This window comes from Sapajus apella, unplaced genomic scaffold (assembly GCF_009761245.1).
Source record: "Sapajus apella isolate SASKATOON/1434 unplaced genomic scaffold, GSC_monkey_1.0 scaffold57, whole genome shotgun sequence".
In the NCBI taxonomy this organism is placed as follows: Eukaryota; Metazoa; Chordata; class Mammalia; order Primates; family Cebidae; genus Sapajus; species Sapajus apella.
Window position 1 is genome coordinate 9865153 of NW_022436997.1, and position 14556 is coordinate 9879708.

At 41.8% G+C, this 14556-nt stretch overlaps 2 protein-coding genes across 10 annotated transcripts in view; one reads left to right on the top strand and one right to left on the bottom strand.

Annotated features, from left to right (window-relative positions):
- KIAA1328 (KIAA1328 ortholog) overlaps positions 1-3071 on the bottom strand; it is a 338167-nt gene extending 335096 nt beyond the window's left edge. For 2 of the 7 annotated variants that reach the window (XM_032245422.1, XM_032245421.1), the window contains exon 1: positions 2693-3071. In XM_032245422.1, coding sequence (XP_032101313.1) covers positions 2693-2993 — 301 coding nt within the window. In that variant the 5' untranslated portion in view covers positions 2994-3071. The other 5 variants (XM_032245425.1, XM_032245424.1, XM_032245427.1 and 2 more) reach the window with 5 other exon arrangements.
- TPGS2 (tubulin polyglutamylase complex subunit 2) overlaps positions 2699-14556 on the top strand; it is a 42979-nt gene continuing 31121 nt past the window's right edge. The window contains exons 1-2 of one of the 3 annotated variants that reach the window (XM_032245429.1): positions 2699-3206; positions 11000-11079. In XM_032245429.1, coding sequence (XP_032101320.1) covers positions 3122-3206; positions 11000-11079 — 165 coding nt within the window. In that variant the 5' untranslated portion in view covers positions 2699-3121. The other 2 variants (XM_032245431.1, XM_032245430.1) reach the window with 2 other exon arrangements.

A 14556-nucleotide genomic window follows, 5' to 3' on the forward strand; every position in this document is an offset into this window, starting at 1 on the left:
TCAAATATTTTCCATCCACATTTGAATGAATCAGCAGATACAAAGGGCTGACTGTAATTAGAAACCCAGAGCAGAAGTGGTACAGAGGAAGATGCACCTCTATCCCAGACCTCCAAGATTTGAAGGACATAAGCTGAGTACTGCCCATTCTATTCTAAGCTGCTGAGTTTTGCCAACAATACATGTATATGTAATTATTATCAACCACAGAGACTTTTTGGGCTAATATATTTTTACATCAACATAAAGTCTTTCTTTCCATTTGAAAACTTAACAGCAGAGATTATATTGTAATGTTTTGACCCAGTCACTTGCAGTTCATATTTTTTAATATCAAGTTCCTGACATTGCTAATGGTAATATGCTAAAGTGCATTTAAGCAGTCAAATTTAGGTACTACAGAAGCCCTCACTCACTCTGACATTACTAGATACTGTAATGAAGGAGAAGGGCAACTTACAACTGAAGGAACATATTTTGCTGGAAGATTTAACCCATAAAATGACAACACTACACACTCATTGTTTACACAAGCAGTACTAAAACATACCTTGTGCAAAACAGCACTGCTGAATCATACTGTGCAGGAGATGTATAACTCACAAAAACAACAGTTAAAACAAAAAGTGGGGGACATGCAGTCAGATAATCTGTCCTCTCATGATGGAATCATCAAGGATTAAGGAATCTCTCAATTGCATTTCTCTAATTGTTTGGGTGAAGAATTGAAAATCTTTTTTCAATAATGTGAAAAGAATACCAGATTAAAGGTACATACTTTTTGAAATTTTTCTATTGAAAATTCTACTATAAAGGCTCTAGGGTGGTCTGGGAAATAATATGACAAAGGGATCAAGATCCAAAGACATGTAACTAAATCAAATTATTAATAACTATCATTACGCTTTTCAGCAAATGTTCAGCAACAAATTTACATTTGACATTGCTAACAGTGACATTCTCTATAGAAATTTAAAATGAAAATATCTGAGGTTTGATGCTAACTGGTCATTATGTGGAATAGGCTGGGGGAAAAGGTGACACTAGTAACCTTGCAATGCCTTTCACACATCTGAATTAGATCTCATAGGATATAATCATCATTTTTCCCCTGTACAATTTCAATTCCTATCAATGAGAAGATGAGTATTTTACATTAAATGTTGAGAGTCCGAGAATATACAAGAGATAAGGGAGTATATATGACTTCTATATAAAATAGCGAGTGATATAACTACATGAGTAAGTGCAGTTACTGGGTGCGAAGACCAAGAGCATAGGTTCAGTCCATATATCTATTAAGTAACTTAGTCCCATTGCAATAGCTTGTCCCTCCTCATCATTAATTCTATATTTGAACAATACCATAAGCTAATAACCTTCAAGTATCTCCTCTATCACAAAATCTTGTTAATGCAAAAGCAGTGTTTCTTGAGAAAAGACTTATCCCAATTTACTAACTTCCTAATTCAGCCCATTTGTCCACGGTGCACATATTCTCTTCTGAGAGGTAAAGGAAAAAATGTTTAATTTGCACACCGCACTAGTAAGCGTTCATCCAGTGTATGTTCATGATTTCATTTGCTTTTCACCAACCTATCAGAGACAAATGGTAATTATGTTTATTAAGTGCAAACACTAAACACCTGCTCAGCACACAATACAAACATATCCCTCTCTCCACACATGACACTAATCCTAGTACTCAGCAGAGGAGTTGATGACACATTTTTGTACGTTTCACCAGGAGTTTAGAAGAGTGCCCGAAGAATGATTCTACCAAAGGTAACTGCAATACCTTAATGCCATCACCAATCCTAGTCAAAAGAAAAAGCTGCCTCTGAAAGCACTCGGTAACACTGATTGCCCTCCCTCTTTCAAGTAACTCCTCTAAGGAACATGAAGTGAATTAACAGGACCAAACCTCAAGCGAGAACAGTCTACCTACTCCAGGGACAGAAACACTGCTGTCACACAAACATCTCATCACAGCTGCTGAACTGGTAACACTACCACTGGACTAAAAAGTTCCACTGCTTCTCCATCTCACAACGATCCAAGAACTTCAATGCCTGCCACTGACCCACACTCTACAACAAAGTCAACAATACTTCCAGGCACAATGATTCCGATCATACACAGTAACTAGCACCAATAGACCACATCCCAGTAACCAAGCTCCACAGCTCCCCTAAAATACGTCATCACAGGAGGGCCTTTTAAGTCCGACAAGGTCTTGACTTGCTCCTAGCAATGCAGACTAAGGACAGTCCTAAATCAAAACAAAAAGGCTCCCTATCCAGCCAACAGCCACTACTCCCACAACCTCGAGCTCGCTCCACACACTCAGTCGGCCTCCGGGCACTCCGAGAGGGTGGGCAGAGGGACCTCGGAGAACCCGCCCAGCCCCAGGCGGAGCGTGGACTCGAGGCTATCTTTCTCGCTCACCGCTAGTGAGGGCAGGGAAGCATCTTCGCCGCGTCCCGGCACCTGGAGACAGTACCAGTCTCTCCGCTACCTAACACCCAAGCAAGGGGAAAGCCGAGCACCTAGACTGAGGCTGAGCAGCACGTCCCCGCCACCAGGGTTAGCTCGGAGCTTCTCCTCCGCACTCAGACTGCCACGCGACCGCTCGCCCCTAGCCGCCACGGGGGAGGGCGCCGGCGCCCCCTGCCAGGCGGGCAAAGGATACAGTCCCGGCTCCAGAACGCCGCGACGCCGGGGCGGGAGGGGCCCGCCACGTCCGCCATCTTGAAACAACCGCCACTCGGGGCGTCGCGCCGGGGCCGCCACGCCCCGGCCTGCAAGCGCGGTCCCCATTGGCCGCACCACTCAGAGGCCCGCCCCCGCCTGCGCGGCCGGCCCCTGCGGGGCGAGAGGGTTGAGGCAAAAGGGACGCTGCGTCCTGGAGGTGCGGTGCGGAGCACCGGACGGGGCCGCGTGAACTGGCGCCCCGCGGAGCTGCTGCTGTCAGACCAGCCCCGGGTGCCCATCACCACAGCGCCGCGCTCTCAGGCGCCGGGAACTACAGTTCCCGGCATGCCGTGAACCTGGCCGAGGCGCTGAGGCGGGGTCCGACCCTCCGCCAGCTCCCGCCGCGCGCGGATCGGGGACGCGAGCCATGGAGGAGAAGGCGTCGCCCCCGCCGCAGGGCTGCAGCAAGCCGCACTTGGAGAAGCTGACCCTGGGCATCACGCGCATCCTAGGTGAGGGGTGGGAGGCCGATGCCGAGAGGGTATGGAGGAGAAGGAAGGAGGAGCGGAGGGATGAGGTGCGGGGTGGGCGGCGCGACGCTGGCCCCTGAACAGGAGTGGACATCGCTGCTGTTGTTACGGAGGAAAGTGAGGGACCCGGTTTGTCATTAGGCCGGGGAAGGGTCTGCCGGGAGTGTTCGGAGGCAGTGCTGGGAAGCCTGAAGGTTCCCCCACTCACCGTCCCCGCAAGGTCCCACGCAGGAAGGATGGGCAAAGACGTGCAAAGGGGACACAGCAAGCACCTAAGGCGTTCTCAGCCAGGGTATTATCCCTGAAACCTAAGTCCTTCCTCTAGGGAAGTGATGCAGCTGACTTCCCAGGGCGACAATTACCTCGGGTCGTAAAGGAATCCAATCTTGCACCACTGGATGAGTTTTTCTTTCATCCAACGTTTCTTTTGTTGTTGTTGTTTGTGAGTGTGTGTGTGTGTGTGTGTGTGTGTGTGTGTGTTGAAACAGAGTTTCGCCCTTGTTGCCCAGGCTGGAGTGCAAAGCCGCGATCTCTGCTCACTGTAACCTCTGCCTCCTGGGTTCAAGCAGTTCTCCTGCCTCGCCCAGCGAAATTTTTGTACTTCTAGTAGAGACGGGGTTTCACCATGTTGGCCAGGCTGTTCGCGAACTCTTGACCTCAGGTGATCCACCTGCCTCGGCCTCCCAAACTGTTGGGATTACTAGCGTGAGCCACTGTGCCTGGCTTATCGAACGTTTCTTTGGTACTCACCGGTATGTTAGACTGTGAGGTTAAAATATGAAAAAGACAGTTCTGTGAAAAAAAAAAAAATGAGGCCCCTAGGATTGTGAAAAGAGGTCAGTAATCTGTTGTTACTCAGAGATGTCACAGAGGAGGGGACTGATCTTATCAGGGAAGTTAAAAGAACATGCCACAGAGGAGATGATGCTAGATTTTGAAAGATGTATGGGAGTTAGCCAGAAAACCACGGAGGAGAAAGGTCTTTTAAGAAGGCTGAAAAGCATGCTTCAGTGCCTTCCCATCACAATTATAATAAAATCCAAATGCCTGTACCATGACTTACAAGTCCCTGTATGATCTGCTCCCATCTCTTTCTGACTTTATTTTCACTCTGACCACATGGCCTTCTAGCTGTACCTTAAACACACTAATGTGTTCGCTTCAAGGCTTTTGAAATTTGCTAGTCCTTACACCTGGAATTATCTTTCTCTGAATGTCTGGCTTCTTCAGGTCATTCAGATCTCTGATCAAATGTCATTACCTCAGAGAAACCTTCCCTGAATATAGTTCGAATAACCTCCGTCTTTCTTGCTCTCTTTCCTTATCCTGGTTTTTCTTTTATCCTTATAGCACTTAGCACTGCTTGCAAGGTTGGTTGATTTTGTAAATTTGTGTCTCTTTTAATAGAAGTCCAAGACCAAGTGTAATTTAGGAATGAGTGGTTTAACATAAGAATCAATTAATAGCTGGGCATGGTGGCCCTTGTCTTTACCTCCATCTACTGGGGAGGCTGCAGTGGGAGGGTCACTAGAGCCCAGTTCAAGTCCAGCTGGGCAACATAGCAAGACCCTGTCACTAAAAAAAAAAAAACAGTGACTTAAAAAAATCAGTTAAGGTAATGCAACTTATTAATAGAATAAGACAAAACTGCATAATCATCTTAATAAAGAAAAAGCACTTGATGAAATCTAATGCCCTTTCATGATTAAAAAAAAACTCAACAAACTAGAAATAGGATATAATAGAGATAGAACTTTGTCAACCTGATAAAGGAGATCTATAAAAAACCCACATCTAACATCATGTGTAATGGTGAAAGACTGACAGCTTTCTCCTTAAAATCATGAAGAAAAATTGTGTCAAGTTTCCCCAAGATCACACCAGAGTCAATGATTTGACATAAGGATTACAGGAATCAGGAGATAGTCCTACTTGTGGCTGTGATTCATTACAACAAAAGGATTTTGGCAGCCCGATTAACAGGCCCTTTTAAGGATTATTGTCTTGGGCCTGCTATGTTCACTCTTGTCTGCACAGTAAGAATTCCATTTTTATCACTTATATTCAACATTGTACTGGAGGTTCTAACTAGGGCAGTTAGGCAAGAAAATGAAATAAAGGCATCCATTTGGAAAGGAAGAAGTTAAACTATCTCTTTGCAAATGACATTATCTTGAATATAGAAAAAAATCCTAAGGTGTATACACATACACATAGACACACAAATATCCCTGTACACCAGCAATGAATGATCCAAAAATAAAACTAAGAGAACAATTCACTTTACAATAGTATCAAAAAGATTAAAATGTAGCTGGCATAGTGGCTCACACCTGTAATCCCAACACTGGGAGGCCAACGTAAAAGCATTGCTTGAGACCAGGAGTTGCAGACCAGCCTGGGCAACAGGACAGACATTTCTCCAAAGATACATAGATGACTAGTGACCACACATAAAGATGATTATCATCGTTAGCCATTAGGTAAATACAAATCAAAACCATAATGTGATTTCACTTTACACCCATCAGGATGGCTATAGTCAAAAAGACAGATACAGCGATTGTTGGCGAGGATGTGGAGATATCATACACTGCTTATGGGGATGTAAAATGTACAGCAGCTTAGAAAACTAGTATGGCACTTCCTCAAAAGATTAGTTACCATATGGCCCAGCAATTCCATTTCTGGATTTCATTTCTCCAAGAGAAATGAAAAGATATTTACATGAAAACATTTTTATACAAATTCTGTATCTGCATTATTCATAGTTGTCAAAAGTGAAAACAACCCAATGTTCATCGATTGATGAATGGGATATGTAAAATATGATATATCCATGTAAAAAAAATTATTCATCCATATAAAGGAATGAATACTGATCCTACAACATGGATGATCTTGAAATGAAAGTGAGAGAAGCCAGTTGCAAAAACCACGTGTATGATTCCATTTATATGAAATGTCCAGAATAGACTAATTTATAGAAACTGAAAGTAGATTAGTGGTTGTCAAGCCTGGTGGGAGAGGGGACTGCTAATATAATAGGTATGGGTTTCTTTTAGGAGAAAGGATGCATAACTCTGAATATAAAAATCACTTTATAAGGGCAAATGATGGTATGTGAATTATATCTTAGTAAAGCTATTTTTAAAAAGGAATCCTAAACATGGTACTATTAGAATTCCTGCTCTAATTCCCAGGACCATGAAGCTGATGAGATATCATACCTTGATTATTTTATATTAAATGGCAAAAGCAAGATTATCCAGGTGGGCCCAATCTAATCACATAAGCCTTTAAAACAAGCTGTTAACAGGGAAGTCAAGACATTTGAGGCATGAAAAGAATTTCTTATGCTGTTGCTGGCTTGAAGATGTATGGGACCTTTTAACAAGGAATACAGGTGGCCTCTGCAAGCTGAGAGTGGCCCCAGCAGACAGCAAGCAAGGAAATGGAAGCTTCAGTCCTGCAACCAAAAGGAATTGAATTCTGTCAATAACAGGAATGAGTTTCCAAGATGACCCCAAGCTCCAGATGAAAATACAACAGCTAAAATACCGATCAGCACATCTGGTGTAAGGAAAAACCAGTAATTTCTGATCTTTCCTAAGCAGATAATCCAATCAAGGTGTGCCAGACTTGTTAGCTACAGAACTGTAACTTAATAAAAGGATGTTGTTTAAAGCTGCTAATTCATGGTAATTTATTACTTAGCAATAGAAAACATTCCCCCAAATTTTGAAAGAATAGAGCAAATGATATGCATGTCAAAAAGGAACACAAGTATAATGTAGCACACATAATTATGAACTATTATGATAGAGTTTAGACCAAACATATATGTCATAACAATAAATATAAATGGTCATGGCTGTGCACTGAGGCTCATGCCTGTAATCCCAGTGCTTTGGGAGACCAGGATGGGAAAATAACTTGGGGCCAGGAGTTCAAGACCAGCCTGGCAAACATAACAAGACTCCTGTCTCTACAAAAAAAAAAATTAATTAGCCCAGTGTGGTGGTGTGCACCTGTAGTTCCAACTACTTGGGAGGCTAAGATGGGTGAATCACTTGAGCCCAGAAGTTGGAGGCTGAAGTGAGCTATGATTCCACCATTGCACTCCAGCCTGAGTGACAGCAAAACCCTGTCCCTGAAGTATATACACATAGGTTTATGTCACCTATTAATAAAAAACAGTTTAAACCTGACTCACAAAACCCAGTTATTTGATGTTTTCAGAAACATACCTAAAGCAAATGAAATCAGAAATGTTAAATATAAAAAGTTGGATGCATGTTTCTGGGATCCCGCAACCATCCACACATTTAGATCTACCAGATCCACTGCAAGGACACAGAGGATTCAGAAACAGTAGTAGTCCCTAGTGTAATTTATTGCATTGATTTGCAGGAGGAAAAAATATAGGTAGAATCTAGAGGAATCCATGCATAGGCTTCTGAACTTTTCCCTCTTGTCGGGGGTCACACACTTCTTAAACAGTGAAATGCAACAATACGTGCGTAGTGTTTCTTCTCCAGAAAGCCTGTTTAAGCCTTAAGTTGGCAAAACAACCAGCCACAGCTCTCAGAATTTCAGACTCCCAGAAGGATAGCTGTAGAATCAAAAATTGCTCCTACCGCCAGCACCCTCTGAGACTGAAACACCTGTGAAACTATGCTTGCAAGAAGATCTGGTCTCTCCATTTGTTGTCTTCCTCATCTGCTGATTCCCTTCTTCCAAGTTTTATGAGAGTAGGTTTCTATGCAGGCATCCCAGCCACCAGAGGGAGTCTAACTGCAGTGAAATCTAGGAAATGAGGTCGTTAGCTACCCAGTCTAAAATAAAGGAAAGCACTCCAGGGGGGAACAGGAGGAGGTGTTAATTGAGCCAGTCTGCAGTAACTGACACATCATCCTTGAAGGCCCAGATCAGCTGTGTGCCGTTTCTGATGTTTTGTATCACTTGCAATCTTTGTCAACTTACCTCTACCTTCAACTCCTGTGGCCCTGACAGTCAGTATCACCTAGTTTAACATATAACTACATATTATCTTGCAGGTTTCACTTTGTTTCATGTTTGTCTTGTTTATCTAACTAGGCAGTAAGTTTCTTGAAACAGTGTCTCCTACTTAAATTCCTAATCTCTGGCAGTAATTTTCCCAAGCTTAGGACATAGCAGGTCCCCATTAAATACCGCAGAGAGACTGTTTGTCACCAGAAAATATATTCCAGTTATCTATCACTGGGTAGCAAATCATCCTAAAACATAGTTTGCTTGAAATAACCATTAACTATCTCTCCCAGCTCTGTGGATTGACTGGACCAGCTGGGGTAGTTCTCATTTGGGGTCTCTCAAGTGGTCACAGTTAGATAGCAGCTGGGACTGGAATCATCAAATGGCATCTGCACTTGAATGTCTGCCCCCTTCAGTACTTCTCAGTGTGGCCTCTCTCTCTTTCTCCGGAAGAGTTGCTTGGATTTTGTATGTGATGGCTCAGGAATCAAAGAAAGACAAAAGGAAACTGCCAGTTCTCTTAAATTTTAAGTCCATAACTGGCACACTATTTTTTCACCATATTTTATAGGGCAAGGCACTCACAGGCCAACTCCAAACTCAAGAAGTTGGAGAAATTGACTCACCTCTCAACGAGAAGTGGTATGGGCCTGCAGGGAAAGAAGGAATTGATAGCACTCACCATTGGAGTAAGCCAGCACAGAGAGTTTTAAGCTGTGGCATATCACACAGTTACTTAGAGTGGACTGAGCTGAGTCTGAAGATCCGAGTTTCATATCTCTTACTCTGCCATGAAGTTTACTACAGCCAGGTGGCTGACAAATGCTTGTCATTGGTCATAAAGGCAGACAGTGAGAATGGCTATGCCTGTTTAGATATTGCTTTTCAAATATGGCATCTTGATAGGCCAAGAACAGTGTATAATTTCTGTTGCTTTCTAAACATCCACAAAATGATTTTAGTTATCTCAGCAAAATGATAGGCTACTAAGACAATGTAATAAAAACAGCATTGGGCTTGGTGTCCACAGCTTTGGTCAGAGATTTCATTCTATGAATTATTTAACATCTTTAAACTTTAGTTTCCTTATCTTTAAAACAAGGGTAAGGATACCTGCTTCACAAGATTGTTGAAAGATTAAGTGGGATAATTTATGCCAAAGATTGTTGAAAGATTAAGTGGGATGATTTATGCCAATTTCCTATAACAGAGCATTATACAAATGGAATTTATTGAATACCTTTCTCCTCCATATCCCCAACACTTCCTCCTCACCAATGCTGAAGTACTATATTGGATATAGGAGTCTCTACAATGGGTACTTTCTAAGCAACTTATTATCTGAAAGTTATTAAAGTCAGCATCTTGGCCAATTAGCTTATCATGCTTAAGTATGATATGACCACATCTGCAGTAGCATCATAGTAGTTTTGTCTGAACCTATAGCCCTTCCATGTAGGCCTGTTATAAACAGCAAATAATTGTATGTGTCCTCTTTCAAACCTAACGTCTATTGTGACTTACCGAAAGTGAAGGGAAGTGAAGACCCGCATAAGATCATACAACTAGTAAATGTATAAAGCAAGACTAGAATAGGTAAAGTCTAGATTTCTTAGTGCCTATGTTGGGCTATTGCTGCATCCCAAGATTTGAATTTCGGGCAACTAATTTTATAATGCATAAAAGGGCACCGGCTTAATTATAGAATCAGTGAACCACATAAAATGATTATAAGTCTCTGCCATAGTCCATGAGATTTTGAAAACTCAAGCTACCCTCCTGTGTCAGCCTCCCAAGAAGCTGGGACTACACGTATCCACTGCCACACCTGGCTACATGTTGTTCTTTTTATAAGGGCACCAATCATTGGACTAGGGGTCTACTCTACTTCAGTATGACCTCATCTAAACTAATTATATCTGCAGTAACTCAATTTCCAAATAAGGTCCCATATTCTGAGGTACTGGGGGTTGGGACTTCAATATCTTTTTTGTGGGGTGGGGACAGAATTCAAGTTGTAACAGCTTTTATGACAGATGTTATTTTTTTGATTAAGAACTTCAGAATCTTGAGTCTGCATGGCCGCAGACAAGTGGAGAATGTTGGAGGAGGTATTGAACTCTGTAGTATTTCCAGGTGGCTTCTGCTTTCCCTCAGAGTGAATGATAGAACACAGCTCCACCAAGAGAAGCAAACCAGATTGTTTGGAGACCTTTTCCTACTTCAAGGATTTAGAAATGTGACTTACTTTTTTCTCAATATATTTATCGATGGAATTTGTTTTTTATGTTAACCTAGCTTTTAAATCCTAGACCTCATAGAGTAGAAGATTATGTTCAAGATGAGTTTTATTTAGAAGAAAAGTTAATAAGCAAATTTTATGTCTTATAAAAGTTAATGGATTGCTATTTATTTCTTTTCTCTTTGAGTATATAGATTTAGCTCACTGAGAATTTCCATGTGAAATCACTAGGAATCTACAATCTGTTTTTTTGTTCAATAAGATTAATGACTGAGCAGTGACAGTATAGAGCACATTCTGTGGATATCCTTTCTACCAGGTAGACTACATTGTGCTAGGTCATGGGACGATGCCTTTCAGAGGCCAACCAGTCCACTTCTTCCATTGCAGGAGTGCTAAGGGTGTATGAGAAGGATTGGATGTTCTTAGAGCAGTCATCAACAGCTAGTCAACATCTAGCATAGAAATGTATGACAATGCACCAATTGCAACTCTACAGACTTTTTTTCTCCTCCAGAATCTTCCCCAGGTGTGACAGAGGTGACCATCATAGAAAAGCCTCCTGCAGAACGTCATATGATTTCTTCATGGGAACAAGTAAGTGTTGCCACATGAAGTCTTTACCTCCCAACAAAGAGAGGTCAATGTAAATGTCCCTGAGAAGGAAAGACTGAGGGAGGATGAATACTTATCTCAAACCACAGCTGCTTTCAAGGTAGAGCTCACCTTTTCTATGTTCCTGTTCAGTCCACTTAACAGTTCCTTTCATTTTATGCCACTTACCCAGCGTGGAATGTCTCCCCTGAACCCCACTCTCCTGTAGAGGTAGTGGACATTCAAAGTTGTATACAACAAAGCTAAAAATCAATTAAGGAAAGAAAAGGATATATAAGTGTCATGCTGTCCAGAACATGGTTAAGTGCTGCACATAACTGCTAAGCAGATTAAAAGCTAATGCTTTCCAACTTTCCTCTGAACTTCATTTATTCAATAAAAGTTTTAAGCTTCTACAGTGGGCCAGACATTGTGCTTGGTGTTGAGCCCTGGGGGTTAAATGGTATTTTTTAAAAGGCACTGTTTTTGTCTCTTGATCTTACTGCCTAAGACATGGTGTAGATTGTTATAAGGAGAAGACTTTACCCATTTGTCCCAGTTTTACTTACACTGTATTTTTCTTCATTTGGAGCTGCCTTCCATAGCTGTGTTTCAGGGATAGAGTCTACAGGGGATCTCTTGGGATCTAATCTGCGTCCTGGACTATGCAACTTTATTGGGTTCCCTTTTAGCTTAGACTGACACTTAGGGAAATGCAGTTGTAGTGCTAGATAAATAGCCATCAGAGGCCTAAAAGGATTAAAGGGTAAGCATCAGAGAAAGAGATTTTTAAGTAACTGAGACAGTTAATGGAACATTTTCTTCAGACATACTCAGTTGAGAGAATGCCTGTACCTAAAATAAGGTACATAGATACATAGATTTGGTACCTAAAATAAAGTACATATATACATAGATTTGGAATTTTCCAGTGAGTTCTATAGTTAAAATATCTCAGATCTAAGTTCAAATATGCCAAATCTAATATACAAACAAGCTGGGTGTGGTGGTGCACACCTGTAGTCCCAGCTACTTGGAAGGCCAAGGTGGGAGGATTGATTGATGCCAGGAGTTCAGGAACAGCCTGGGAAACATAATGAGACAATCCCTCAACCCCCATCTCTTAAAAAATAAATAAGTAATCAAAATTTTAAAAATAACATGCTAACAGTATTAGGATCAGTATCAAGATGAATTTGGCATGTCTGGGCTTGTAAAGGCCTGTGGGATGCTTGGAAAATAAGATAGCCTTTGGGGTGTGCATGTCTGTTTTAAGATTTAGTTTTTATATAACATGATTTTTTTCTGATTATGCTAAACAAAAGTCAAAAAAGTATTGAAAATATTTTAAAAAAAATTTTTTTAAGTCTTCTAGGATTTTACCACCTAGACATAACCACAGTTGGTGTATTTTTGGTTATATGTGTGGGTGGAGAGTAGGCGATGGGATCCCTTACAAGTCTATGAATGGGAAGTGGTCCATGGACTCCTTAAAATGTATGTCAGATTTTTTTTTTTTCATCAGACTCTGAAAGGGACTCATAACCCCAAAAAGTTTCAAACAGGTTTTTGCATAATTTTTTCATTCAAATGTGGCCATGCCCGATGTGCTATTTTCTTACCTACTTTTGTCTCCTAAGCAATGGAGGGTAGAAGTTTTGTTGGACTGCTCCAAAACTTCCTTGTCTCACTTTCTCACCCAAGAGGTTACTAAAAAGCATGCTGCCACGGGAGTGGGCTTGATATGCCACCCCTGCTGTGTGCCTTCTTCCCGAAGTGCCTATACCAGAGAAGCAGGAGCATCCAAAGGGGCTGATAACTCCTACTTCTCTAGAGAACTGACCCTAGAGACCTGTCTCCTTGGAGACACCTCATTTAGAGCCAAGCCTCCATTTGGTATACCTGGTGACCACAGCTGCATAAATACATTCAGATAAGGCCCCGCACAAAGGGGACCTCTGCCCCTTTGGGCAAATATAGTTCTCTGGGAAGCTCACTGAGATACAATATACTAGTAAGTATATGGAAGCATTTTGATTTGGGAAAAACAGACTGGAGTAGGAGTCTTATGCCAGCTCTGGACCCTTAGCTAGGTCATGTAACTTCTCTGGAGCGCATGTTCGTCATGTATAAAATAAGTAGTTTGAAATCAGCGTTATTGAAGGACTCATCCAGCTGTAATCTAGTATTTTGTGATTCTGTACTGCAAATCCAGGAGGAAAGGTTGACAACTGAAACCTAAATGATTAGATATCTGCTACAGTGACCTGAGGTTGGAGGGAAATGTGAACAACCTTTTTCCATTTTTATATATTTCACCATTTTTTCTTCTTCAGTACACAGTTTCAGTTTGCCTGCTTCTCTGCAGTTGTATGATTCATGTTCATTGTACCTGCTACATACTTTTTGTCATGTTGGCCCATAGTAAGGCCTAATGCCTACACTGAGATTTTCATCTTTCAAGCACCATGAAAACATCTGCCTCTTAGTTCTTATAGCATCCTGGTGCCAGGAGAGTTCTGTTATTATTAAGCATGTCAGAGACATTTCATAGTAGCAGATTGCTTTACAATTCTTGATAGGTTATATACTCTTCAATCCCCAGATTAAAATTCAGTTCACTTGATGGTGAAACCATGGCCCACAGAAACCAAATGACTTGGCAGAATATCCCCATGATTTTCAGGTTCAGTTTTTCTACAGTCTACAGAGTGGGTTCTGAACCTTCTTGAAGATATGTTCCTTACATGCCCCTACTATGAATTTATCATAGGCATTTCCAGAAGAAGAAATCATTCTGCGACACCATGTCACTAGTGACCCCCTCATCTCATGCTCTTACTCCGCCTGAGCTTCTCTGTTCTCCACTGGTCAATCCTTCTCTCTAGCACTTCACTTCTTTCTGCTGGCAGCTTCCCCTTAGGGGCTTCTCATCTCTTTAAAATTAAAAACAAAAAAACCTTCAACGTATGTCTTCTTCTAGCTGTTTAGCCATTTGTTCCTTTTCACACCAAGTGTGTAGAAAAACTGTCTACATCAGGGGTTGGGAAATGTTTTTTTTGAGAGGACCAGATAGTTTATGCTCTGTGGGTGCTACAGTCTCTGTCACAACTGCTCGTTTCTGCCATTGTAGCTGTGAAAGCAGCCATCAAAAGTACTGAAATGCATGGTGTGACTATGTTTAAATGAAACATTTTTACAAAAATAGGTGGCAGGGTGGATCCAGTGGACATAGTTGACAAATTACTGTCCTTCCATCATTTCTCAGTTATTGTTCGTCTTGCCACAGCCGCTTTTTAGCCACCACCGTTCTTGGATACCATTCTGTCAAAATCACTAGGACCCCTTCATTGCTAAAGACTTACCTCATCTCACTTGGTTCCACGCCTGCGTGTCTCACAGTTAGCCACTCCCTTCTCTGCTAGTTCTCCTCCCTTGGATTCAGAAGCACAACTCTCCTGATTCTTTCCTTCCTTGCAG